The sequence below is a fragment of the Perca flavescens genome, chromosome 16 (genome assembly GCF_004354835.1).
Source record: "Perca flavescens isolate YP-PL-M2 chromosome 16, PFLA_1.0, whole genome shotgun sequence".
Lineage (NCBI taxonomy): Eukaryota > Metazoa > Chordata > Actinopteri > Perciformes > Percidae > Perca > Perca flavescens.
In genome coordinates, this window is record NC_041346.1 from 6,307,968 (window position 1) to 6,320,771 (window position 12,804).

Below are 12,804 nucleotides of genomic sequence, written 5' to 3' on the forward strand. Positions count from 1 at the left end.
TACTACTAGTGATATACTGTTGCCTCTTCCGTTGAATTGTTTACTACCATAACTGCTTTTGCTGCAAACAGGAATGACAACTACATATAATAAAGACATGTAATGATTGTTAGGTATGGTTGTAATCTTTACACATTTAAATTGGTTTTTAACCAATTCACGATGCATCGTTACATTCCTCATTGTTGTTTATCTCTTTCCAGAGTTATGCAGATGGGTCTCAGTACATGGCGTCACACGACAGCCTCTCACCTTCGTACGCCAACTCCAGCAGGCTAACAGGTACACCACAGACTGAGTGTGTGTGTCTGTGTGTGTGTGTGTGTGTGTGTGTGTGTGTGTGTGTTGTATTATATTACAACGCTCTTTTTCCATCAACTTTGCATTCACTGCTTTGTTGGGTTTCGATCTGACGGTGTGTGTGTGTGTGTGTGTGTGTGTCTGTGTGTCTGTGCGTGCGTGTGCGCGCGTACGCATAGAATTAGTGAAACCCTATCGTACACAGGAGGAGACAGGTCATCTGGCATGCAATTTCTCTCTTTCCCTGTTTGAAAAAAACTCGAGGCAGTGTGTGCTCATTTACCCATGATGCTCTCTGCCTCTGGCTCTCTCCGATGTGGCGCCAGTTGTGAGCAAATGGCCACTGACACAGATAATCTGCCTCTCTCTCTGTCTCTCTCTCTCACTCACTCTCTCACACACACACACACACACACACACACACACACACAGCTTAATTACCTTTGATTGGATGCATCAAATATGGAAGATGTCAGCTCTCAGCGATGTGACTCTACCTGCCCTCTTTCTTTCTCCCGCTCTTTCTCTCATTTATTGGTTTTTATTCACTCTTTCTCTTGTGGAACATTAGATGTTAAGACTTTCATGCGGAAGCCACAAAGAGTTAACACAAGAGTGTTTACACATGTTTTGGGGTTGTGTGGTATTTCAGATGTGTGTTTTATAAAGGAAACCCATCCTAGCAGTGGGACTATACTTATAAATCAAGTGTAATTACCAACAGTATGGACACCTAAAGAAAGATTTGTGGACACCTTAACGGCTATATGTGATTGTTGAACGTGTCGTTTCATAACCATGGGCATAATTATGTGCCCTTCCCTCTTCAGGGAAGGCTTTCCACCAGATTTAAGAACCTGGCTACAGGGAATTGTCGTCATTTCGATCAGGAGAGACTTCATTTAAGAGTGAAAATAAGTTTAATGAACACGGTGCATAATATATGTTGATGTGTTAGAGTCCATAGCAATTAGACTCCATCGTAATGTTAAATTACGAAGGGGCATAGAGGCAGTGGATATATAGGAATATCCACCCGATGGTCTAGACTCTGGTGGAGGTGATATAGCCTTGCTTTGCCAGGCCTTCCTCCCCAGCGCCGCGAAGGACGGTCTTGCTAGTCCACACAGCATTCTGGAACGGGAGAAAAAAACGTGCTCTGGTTTATCGGCATTTCTTTAAACCAATCCCGATCGTCTTGGGCGGAGCTAAGCGCCGAGCAGAGCCACGGTGCCGCTGCAAAATAGCCTCAGGGAGGAACTTGTGTTGGTGACAGATTTGTACGTTCAAACGTTGTTTTAGTCGTGCAACAGAAAACTCAGATCGGACAGATAGTCTAGCTAGCTGTCTGGATTTACCCTGCCGAGATCTGAGGAGGAGCTAACCACAGTCCTCGGAAATCATCATCAATCAATGAAAAGAGGTGGAAATTTTCCGTCAGAACGAGAGCAATCCGGGAAGTGGAACGTCATGGATGTAGACTAAGGTGATGAAGGGATAAAGGAAGCCTGAAGATCTGGATGGATGTGATGTGAAGCGGGGCTTCCGAAGGAGGAACCCTGGGTGCTGCTAATGATGAGAACCGGAGGTGAATGGGGGTGGAGGAGGGTCACATCGCATTTTGTCTGAAATGACAACTGACAGCAGCAGCGAGTAGAGGGATTCAAAGTTTGAATGCAACGACGCGATAGCTCACGGAGATTGTGGCCAAATCTGACAATGCAGCTGACTAGGTTGGGAGAGAGAGAGAGAGACATGTGACGCATAGTAGTCTTCCTGAACGAGCTCCCGCTGAGCTTCATTAGTGAGGTGGCCCACTGATGTTGGGCGACGACGTCTGGCTCACAGTCGGCGTGCCAGTTCGTCCCAAAAGGTGTTGGACGGGCTTTGAGGTCAGGACTCCCGTTGAAATGGTAAAGCAACCTCTGGCTTTTGTTTTTGCCTAAACTTTTGCCGCAAAGTTGGAAGCACACTGTTTTTTTGTCACGCTGGAGCAGGTTTCCCTTTTTTGGAACCAAGGGTTCTAGACTGAACTACAAAAACAGCCCCAGTCCGAAAATATTTGGTTGTATCGCCAAAGCAAAGTTTTAGAGGAAAAAGTTGCGAATTGAGATTCTCAAAGTATCCTTTGTTACTTAAATCAGCTGAAAAAAAGCAAACCAAAATAAAACAGAAAGATATGACATCTTTTTTTTACTATCATATAGTGCTAATTCTTGTGATTCACCAGTTAGTTGTTAATGCAAACAATAAGAATATATTAGGGCTTTCAGCTCTTAGTCCATTAGTCGACTAATCGGTCGTTTTGGTCTTAGTCGACTAAGATTTCTTTAGTCGATTAGTCATTTTTTATGCTTATTCATGCTTAATACTTATTTCTAATAAACTTCTGAGCACATTTATGGTAAACACAAGATTTAAAGTGGTGCTTTTGCAGGATTAATTGTGGAGAAACTCAGTTTTACAGATGGTTAATTAACTACATTTATATTGTGCTTTTCTAGTCTTAACCACCTCTCAAAGCTCACAGCTCTGTCAATTAAATCAACTAATCGATTAGTTGACAAAATCCTATAAGTGTTTGTCGACTAAGAATTTCTTTAGTCGAGGACAGCCCTAGAATATATTGTGTGTGTGTGTGTGTATATATATATATATATATATATATATATATATATATATATATATATATATATAAAATAAAATAAAACAAAACAAAATATCTGCAAAACTTAAGAGTTATGGGCCTTTGCTAGAATGATCCATTGTGTGTGTGATGTGTTGTGACAGTGTTGTGATCACGGCATGGAGCTACATAGAGGGAAGAGGCAACGCAGACTCAGAAATGGAAATATTGTATTCTTCATCTGGCACACGGGAGCCGCAATTTACTTTGATAATGATAACACTAACAGACAGAGACAGCCAGGGATATGGAACCCCCCCCTTCCACACACACACACACACACACACACACACACACACACACACACATCCTCTTCACTTTCTACCTGTGGCTGTTCGGAATCTTTTATAAATCAGATTGTCTTTTATTGCTGTTGGCTTTTTCTCTCTTTTTTGCATGGCCCGATAGAAAATGTAGCATTTTAGCATCAAAACTGAAACCACCGAGCTTTCGTCGCCGTCACTGATGGGGTGTTTGAAGTGGCGGAGAGCGACACACCGGCCTTACTTCTTACCACAAATGTTGACCCGACAAATGGGTGAGGAGATAATATTCATCAAGCGTTCACTTGACGCACAGACTCGACAACCCTGACCCTATCAAACGTTAACATGGCTGACAAACATTTGCCAAACAATGACTTCTGTTAATGAATCGTTCTTGAAGCATTGTCTTGAGTAAAACAGAAACAAACATAAAGAATTCACCCCCAAAACACTTGTTTAAAGTACATATTAAAAGATCGATTTCGGGATTTTATTATTCGATATCCGATCACTCAAATGAGTTCGTTGGAGAGTCGATTATTTTAACCCAGCCGTAGTGATTAAAGGAATACGCCACCGTCTGTTGAAATAGGGCTTATCACGGTCTACCCTGGCTGTAGATAGGGGGGCCAACGCATTTTTTTTTTGTCTTTTGTTGGCTCACTTTTACTCACAACACGGTAACCGGCAATATAGGATTCCATTCACTTTTGCACCGGACTAAAACGATGCATGCACAAAAAATGCGTTGGCCGACCTATCTACACCTAGGGGAGACCGTGATAAGCCCTATTCCAACAAACGGTGACATATTCCTTTAAGGGCTACGATTGGGGTTAGAGAAATGTGTAAGTCATTTATCCCATAATTCCAGGGCCATAAATCATCTTCTTTGTCCTCTTTTACATTTAGCCCAAGGATGTCTGTCAATTCATGTATATCGTGTTATTACTGTTCCACATCACTTTCTATACCACACTTTGCACTAACTGTATTTTGACTCTTTAATACATCTCAGCGGTGATACTGTCTATGCATATATATTGTGTTATTACTGATCTACATCCCTACCTAGACCACTATTTGCACTAACTGTATATTGACTCTTTACTACATTCAGCATTCATACAGACCGTCTTCTCATGTTGACTGAGTTATGACTGATCTACATCACTAACTAGACCACAACCCACACTAACTGCACTGTATATTGACTCTTCTCTACATTTCAGCATACGGACTGTCTATTCATATATGTTACGTTTTAACCGATCTACATCTCTAACTAGACCACAATTTCGTGTTATTACTGTAACACATCACTTTCCATACCACACTTTGCACTAACTGTATTTTGACTCTTTAATACATACTCAGCGGTGTGTAGTGGAAGTTTCCTTTGCAGCAGAGGGAAGAGTTTTCAGAGTTTAGTAAATTGAAACAAATAAGACAGTCTGAGACTAGAACCAAGTTGGGTTTTTGTATTTTATTAAAAACGTATATATATTAGATTGTATATTATAGATTTTATATATTTGCAAATAGGAGCAACATGATTTCACAAAAGGCCGCAGCCCAGCGTGGAATCAGTTTCTCAAATGAGTGACCAGAAACACAAGGCTTTTATGCATCTTCAGAGTGACAACACACACGCACTTGGCTTAGTATGACGCTACAATTTTGACAGGCAATCTGATACACGTGAAGACAATCAGAGAAATACAAGAGACATCTTGGAGTCATCTCACCTCCTCCTCCCTGTATGACTTTCAAACCCCCCCTGTTACATCTTAACTGGCATGGGAAAACTAGAGATAGTTTTAGGGTGACCTTGTACCTTTATCGGTTCAGGCTAACAGTGCTCACATAATGTTCCAGACTGGGTGTCTCACAAAGTTAGAATCAAAATCTGCATGTGGGAAATGAGATAAACTCTTTCAGCATTTGTGAGAGAAGTAAAGTACGAATTAAACATACAAATATAAGGAATTGTGCTTAGATGTAATTTTCCCATTACAGGTGATACTGTCTTTTCATGTGTATTGTGTTATTACCCTATCACTTTCGCATATCCACCGCGCCGGGTTTGTGATGCCTACTTAATCTGCACTTTATGTAGCCTATTGTATTCTGTATTCTGGTACGGTATTGAACTGCACGTTGTCCTGCACGCCTGTGCTTTTCTTGGCCAGGTCGCCGTTGCGAATGAGAGCCTGTTCTAAACGGCCTGCCTGGTTAAATAAAGGTTAAATCAAAATAAAACAGAAATGTTAGCATCACAACAGCGGACATGTCTCAGGTTTAGAACGAGCAGCTTCGATCAGCATCATTATGCTATAGTCCCAGAGTTGGTGCGTCACGAGAGTATGTGACTTAAGTCGTTACCAGGAAGCAAGTCACTCACAAGTCTTTCAAAGCGTTTATTGCAAAGTTCTGGTGAGGGATCACCGAAATCCAAGCGGAGCCAGACAATGTGAGCTGACGTAACATCTGAGGGGTTTGGGGGGGGGAGCAGTTAGTTCAGGTTAGTCCCAGCTTTGAGACTTGGTATTCATCATATTTCTACGGAGTTAAATGAACCCAACCTGAACTTGTGGAGTGTGAACGCAGCCTCTCTCTCTCTTTCCCGCTCTCCCCCTCTCTAACCTTGTCTGTCTTTCTTAACCCCCCCCCCCACCCCACCATCAGATTAGAGTGATGTTATGCTCTAGATAATCAGCGAAGGGATTAGTGTCATCTCAGCGACCCCGCTAGATTAATCTACCGACACACACACATGCACGCACAAACACACGCACAAACACACACACACACACACACACACACACACACACACACACACACAAAGTAATCGGAAAATGTGTGTGTGTTTTATGCGTATATGTTTGTAAATGTGGACTTGCACTTACGTACATATGTTTCTATAATTGCATGTGCAGTTGTGTGTTGTGTGGATGCTTGTGTTTTATTCTTGAATGTGTGATTTTGTGTGCATTTCCATGTGTGCGTTTGCATTTTAACGATTATTGGGTCTGTGAGTGAATTTGTGAGGACAGCTTCTGTGTGTGGGTTTTTCTGGGTTTGCGGTGGTGTGTGTGTGTGTGTGTGTGTGTGTGTGTGTGTGTGTGTGTGTGTGTGTGTGTTGTGCAAGTTGGCAGGTTACTGTGTCAGTATCTGAGTGTGTGTGATGTAAGCTTCTTTATGAATGCGGTTTTATGTGGTTAAATGTAGGGGCATGTGTGTGTGTTTGTCTTTGTGTAAATGAATGTATTTGCACTTGTACTTGTAGGTGTTTCTACTTGTGTGTTTGTAATTTGTTGTGTCTCTACTTTTGTGTGTGTGTGTGTGTGTGTGTGTGTGTGTGAGAGAGTTATTTTTTATGTTTATGGAACTTCAACTAACGATCATTTTCATAGTCGTCTCTTGTTTTGTCGACAACTGAAAGCGTCTTAGAGTTTAAAATCAAATAGAAGTGAAGAAACTGGAATATGTTCCCATTTAAGAAGCTGGAATAAAATATGAATAATATGTTTTCATAACAAAATACTAAAACCAATGAATTGACTAATACAATAGCTGTGTTTTTTCATTTAATAGCTGGCAACTAATTGATTAAATGATTAATCTACTATCTGTGCATTCAGTGTGTGTGTGCTTGTGCATAGCGTTGTCGATGTGTGCTTGCTTGTTCCTGTGTGAATGTGCGTGCGTTTGTATCCATTTGTCTGTTTTTGTGTGTGTGTGTGTGTGTGTGTGTGTGTGTGTGTTTGTGTATGATGCTGGCTTTCATGCTTATATGTGAATAGCTATGAGGATACATGTATATCTGTGTGTGTGTGTGTGTGTGTGTGTGTGTGTGTGCTTATGTCGTTTGTTTATGTGAATGTGAATAAGTGCACTTGTGCTCTTTGACTTGTGTGTTCTTGTGTGTTACAGTTTGTGTGTAAATGTTGAGGTATTACATGAGTCTAGCTTTCATGTGTGCATATGTGGTTATACAGTATAAGTGTGTTTTTGTGTTAGTGTGTGTGTGTGTGTGTATCTACCTGTGTGTAGTTGCTTTGCAGAGCAGGTGCACCACCCTAAACCCCCGCACCCCCCCCCCCCCCCCCCCTAACTGTCACCTACATAGTAAATGAGAGGCTCAGTGGTTTCAGCTTGTAAGCACATTCTGTTCTGTTATAAATAAACGATCTGCTTCAGTCTGATTCTGATGCACAGCAGCTTCATTCTACCAGCTTCTACTGCTTTCATCCTGTTATTTAAAAACTCAATTTTTCCCCAAAAAAAAAGAACACAGAGGATGCTAAAGGAAAAGTGGCTGTGCTGCACACTTGTCGCAGTTTTGGCATCGTAACCGTAGTTTTTGAACGATCGTCAATAAGTAGTTTGTAATATTCGCCACAACGCCATGATCAAAAGATGGAGTTTCACCATCCCTTAGCCTTGCCTATAGGCCTAAACACAGCCGTATTCCAAACCATTACTGATGGCTGCGTTCCACTTAGGAGAGGCCCTGGTATTGGGCATGCTGATTCACTGAAATAGCTTACTGGGACACTTGATGGAATTGAGCCATCGCTAACGTTATCAATTTCCGCTGTGCTCTTCCTACTATGACAAGTCAACATGTCTGCTGTGACAAAGGCCCATAGCACAAAGACTGGAAGCAGGGGGAATGTATAGCTTAGCTCTATCAAATGTAAAACCACAGCCATACTCAGTAGTGGAATTACTACTAACTAAGTACATTTACTCAAGTACAGTACTTAAGTACAAATTTGAGGTCTTTTCTTTTCACACCACTTTCTACTTCTACTCCGCTACATTTCAGAGCGAAATATTGTGCTTTTTACTCCACTGCATTCATCTGACAGATTTAGTTACTAGTTGCTTTACACATTAAGATTTTTGCACACAAAACACATGCAGTTTATAATAAAAGATGTTTTATTATAACTAAAACTACCCAACAATATTACGGCCTACAAGTCCAGCCGAAATGATCAGACCATTAAACACATAACAGTTTGGATCGTTTCCAGTTTCTAAAATGTGCGGGTTTTTCTGCGTGTGGGTACCTTTTACTTTGAAAACTTTAAGTACATTTCCCTAATGCTACTTACATACTTTTACTTGAGCATTTTCAACGATGGACTTTCACTTGTGACCGAGTATGTTTACAGTTTGGTATTAGTACTTTCACTTGGTTAAAGGGTCTGAATACTTCTTCCACCACTGAATCCTACAGTATATCAAGGACCGGTACACTGCTGATGATCTTGGCTCCCTCCTCCTCCTCCTCCTGCTCTCGTTGTTTTTGTGGAAATGTAGTGAGTCAGCCGTCTGTCTCCCCTCCGTGTGACCTTATTAATGAGTGTTGAGCCACGAGGCTGGACCCCCTCTGAGGAGGTCACATCTGGACACTTTATATAGAAATACATATCTGTCTCTCTCTCTCTCTCTCTCTCTCTCTCTCTCTCTCTCTCTCTCTCTTTTCCTCCGTCTGTCTCCACTATCCACAGTCTTTGTTTAGTTTGTTGTTTCTTTCAAGAATCTGATTCTCTCTTTCATTGCCCATCTTTTTTTTTTCCAATTTTCTCCCCTGGAATGCAATTAACTACGGCTGCACACTATGCCGTTCTCTTATCGCCATGGCGATATCAACTGGCGCACACTACACATCGCGAAAGGCTGTGATATATCGTGAAAGACGCTCACTTTTTGCGGTAGTTGAAAGAAAATATCAGTAGAAAACTTCCCTTTATAATGTAACTGTCATTCTTTTGTCAGTAGTGCCTTTTATATTCAATTTGTTCACTAAAAGAGAATGATTTCCTTTCATTTGTTTTCAATACAACAAGCTATTTGTTGTATTTTGCCAGAATACTGAAAGCAGCACAAATGCACAACTGAGTACACATTAATATATGTTTATTCATCACAAGTAATATCGTTATCGCGATATTCAACAATGTTATTGGATCATGTCGTGCAGCCCTTCACTCGACATACATCTTTTCCTCTCCTCACTCTTCCTCCTTCTGTTGCTACTCTCCTTCAACACGTCCTCCTCTCCCCTCATGTCCTTTTTCTCCTTTTCCTGTCCTCCATCTCTTTTTGTTTTGTTTCCATCCCTCCGTCTCTTCATCACCCTCTACTCCTCTCCGCCCATCTCTCATCCATGGAGACCAGGCCCTCCTGTCTCGCTCTCTCCCCCCAGCCGCCCCTCGCCTCAGCTGGGTGTGGCGCAGAGGTCGACCCCCTGTCTCTCCCCGCTGGCTCGGGGTCTCTGTGCTCCGAATGTTTAAACATGAAGATGAGATGAGGGGAAGAAAGGAGAGGAAAGGAAAGAGGTGCGGAAATGTGGTGACACAAATGATCTTTAGGGTTGTAAGCACTAGCAACTTGTTTTCATTACCAACAAATCTGTATACAATTATTCAATTGCTTAAAGTTGTGGTATGGTTTTTTTTAGCCACAAAAAATGTGGGTTAAAATCAGACGTTACTTCACTTTGGATTATGACCTTGAATGAATGTGACGTGATGCCGTTTGTTCCGTAAAGTACAGAAAAAAAAACTACCTTGCTGTTACATAGTACAGGAGAAGCTCGCAGGCAGTTACTAATGTTAACTAGCATTTTAGTTACCAATAATTAGCCTGTGTCCATGTTATCTCCTTACATATACCTACGCTCTTCGTATCTGCAAGATTGGGAATGATTGAGATTTCTCTTGGCACAGCTACCAGAAGACTTACAACTTTCAGACACGTTGCTCACGTCACATCTACGTCTTCGAGCTCAGTCGGAGTCTGCGCAGTAACACTCAGCTATCACCGGAAAAGTGCTTCTAATATCCTTCACTGGTCTCCGTCCAGAGACACGGGATCTGTTGGTCCAGTTTATATACTGTCCATGGAACAAACGACCTATGGGAGCGTTTTTCGGAGGGGAAGCCAGTGCTGAAGCCCACGGGGCTAGGGGTTTCCAACCCTCTGCTTGGTTACTGTCGATTGTGTACAATTGTTAAAAGAATTGTTGCATTAGCGATTTAAAAATTGCGTTCAATTACATTGCGATACCGTTTCGAGTTGGATTAATCGTTCAGCCCTAGCTGAAAACGCTGTGAGAATCGATTAATTAACCCTATCCGCAGAGCTTGTCGTATACGACGAAAAAACGGCATCTCCGATTCATATTTTAATAATTTTACAGCCATTAGAGCTAGAGACTTACCGTCTTTTCCAGCTAAAAGCTTTCCCATGATGCTATAGGAGACGCTTGTTTTTGTCTTGTAAACCAATGGACGGCAGGCCCGTCACACGTTAGGCCCATATAAGGCCGGCAATACGTCATCCGAGGGACAATAAAGATTGTTTATTGTGAGAGGAGATCACTCCGAAGTCCGATTAGTAAGATGTGACCAAAGATCGTCTATAACCGTTCTAAACCGTTCTACAGCGAAGAATGGCATTACTGTTTTGAGTTTTGGCATAAGTTGAAGAAATGTAAATAGTTTGTCTTTTATATGAGTTATAATGTTCATTATATAGATTATAGATAGATGACTCCAAATATATAGGAGAACTGTTTTAGACAACACAAATGCTTGTGTAGCATTGCTGTGTGTCTGATATCAATAGATATGATGTTATTATTTTGAGTATTGGCATAAGTGAATGTCATGAGGGCGAAAGCGTCTGGACTTTTTTGGAAAAATTGTAGATATTTTGTCAACTGTATAAGTTATAATGTTAATGTTTTCACTGTTTGACTCCCAAGACATATGAGAACTGTTTTAGACAGGAGATTGGCTTAGCTTTTATTGCTGTGCGTGTGATATAAATACATATCTGTGAGATTCAATTTCCGTTATATTAATGTATTTGTCTTTATGGTCCCACAATCTTTTTTTTTATATTCAAGTGACCTCACTGCAGCACAAATATTCTAATAGCCCAGTTTGTCCCGAAAAAAATAATGTTTATAGATTGACTGTGGGTTGATGTTTTGCAAACTTTTTTTTTGAAAATAAAACCAGACAAAAATACCTGAGGGTGCAGGGGGTTAATTATCACTGTTCAAGTTCTTAAAAATGTATCAGCAACATACATTTTGATACAGAAATCTAAAACATCTTAAACCAATATACCATTTAAAAAAAATAAAGATGTCCTTACAAGGTGAATTAAGAGCCAAAAATACAACAATACAAAAAACCAGGTCAATAGGTGCAATAAACTAAAATACTAAATGTTTTTTTTTCTTATAACATCCATCATCTTCTCCGCCAACAATTTTGTTTCCATTGTCCTTGCTGATTGAACCCCCGCCGTCTCGTTCTCAGAGTATTTGGAGTGGATGTCATGCATTGATTAGTGCTGCATTGACTTCATTGCATTAACACGGACGCACAGTGTAAGCCGCTGCAGAGTATTTAGTAGCCTATGTTATTGTTTGGAAGGGGCTGTGTATCCCACGTAAATTGTCTGTGTAATTAGATCTGACATAGTAATAATAGGTCTCGTCAAGGCGAGAGGGCGGAGGTGTAACACGTATACGCTCTGAAAGCAGCGGTCCATCGGGGAGCACTTCGGGGTTCCTGGTCAGGGAGGGGGAATCGTCATGAAGTATTTTGTGAAGAGCCCTTTAAGGTTCCTTGAAGAACTGTCAGAGTTAAATATATTACTTATTCAAAATGCCAATAAAGGATATGGTGATGCTGAGGAACGGCTTTACCGTTTGGGTCTTTAATTCTCGAGGCAGGTGGTTTTGTGAGATTTAAGCAACGGTTGCCTCGGCGAAATAGCCTTGGGAAGAAACTAGTTTTGGTGGAACGTGTGATCGTTCAAAGGTTGTTTTAGTCGTACATTCAGATTGGACAGATAGTCTAGCTAGCTGTCTGGATTTACCCTGCAGAGATCTGAGGAGCAGGTAACCATAGTCCTCAGAAATCCACCGGAGTTTAGAATGCCAACACAAAGAAAGCGGAAGGTGATGGACATCCGGACGAAATTAGGGACCTCCGGCGGCACCTGAACCATCCCGGAAGTGAAACGTCGTCGATCCTTCCATCAAGAAATTGTTTATAGACGATGTTCGCGTACAGTAACGGAGATCAGTACTAAATGATAAATACACAAAAAGTTAAAATACTGTATGCACGTTATTCAACAAGTAGCTTTATCAGGTTTGCATTCGTCAAGGGCCCAAGTGTTAAAGTGTGTAAGCTCCTGTACCTAAACCAACCCTAGTCTCGCATTGCCAGACCTTTGTCTCCACAGCGCTGTGGAGTAAGGTCCGGCTATACCACACATACATTCTGGGATAGGAGAAAAAAAAACTCTCTGGGTTGTTTGCATTTCTTAAAACCAATCACAATCGTCTTGGGAGGCGCTAAGCTCCGGACGCAGCAGTGGTTCTGCAGGAACTTGTTTTGGTGGAACATTTGCACCCCCAAAAAGAAAACGCGACACACAATATTAAAGGAAGTTGACTGTTCACACAAAACAGTACCGTGAGCTGAATTAGCTGGATGCATGGTTAAA

The 12,804-nt window shown here is 41.3% G+C and overlaps 1 protein-coding gene across 4 annotated transcripts in view; it reads left to right on the top strand.

The window, feature by feature from the left end:
* tcf4 (transcription factor 4) overlaps positions 1-12,804 on the top strand; it is a 302,082-nt gene that overhangs the window by 70,297 nt on the left and 218,981 nt on the right. For all 4 annotated transcript variants that reach the window (XM_028601084.1, XM_028601086.1, XM_028601085.1 and 1 more), the window contains one exon: positions 204-282. In XM_028601084.1, coding sequence (XP_028456885.1) covers positions 204-282 — 79 coding nt within the window. The remainder of the gene's footprint in view (positions 1-203; positions 283-12,804) is intronic.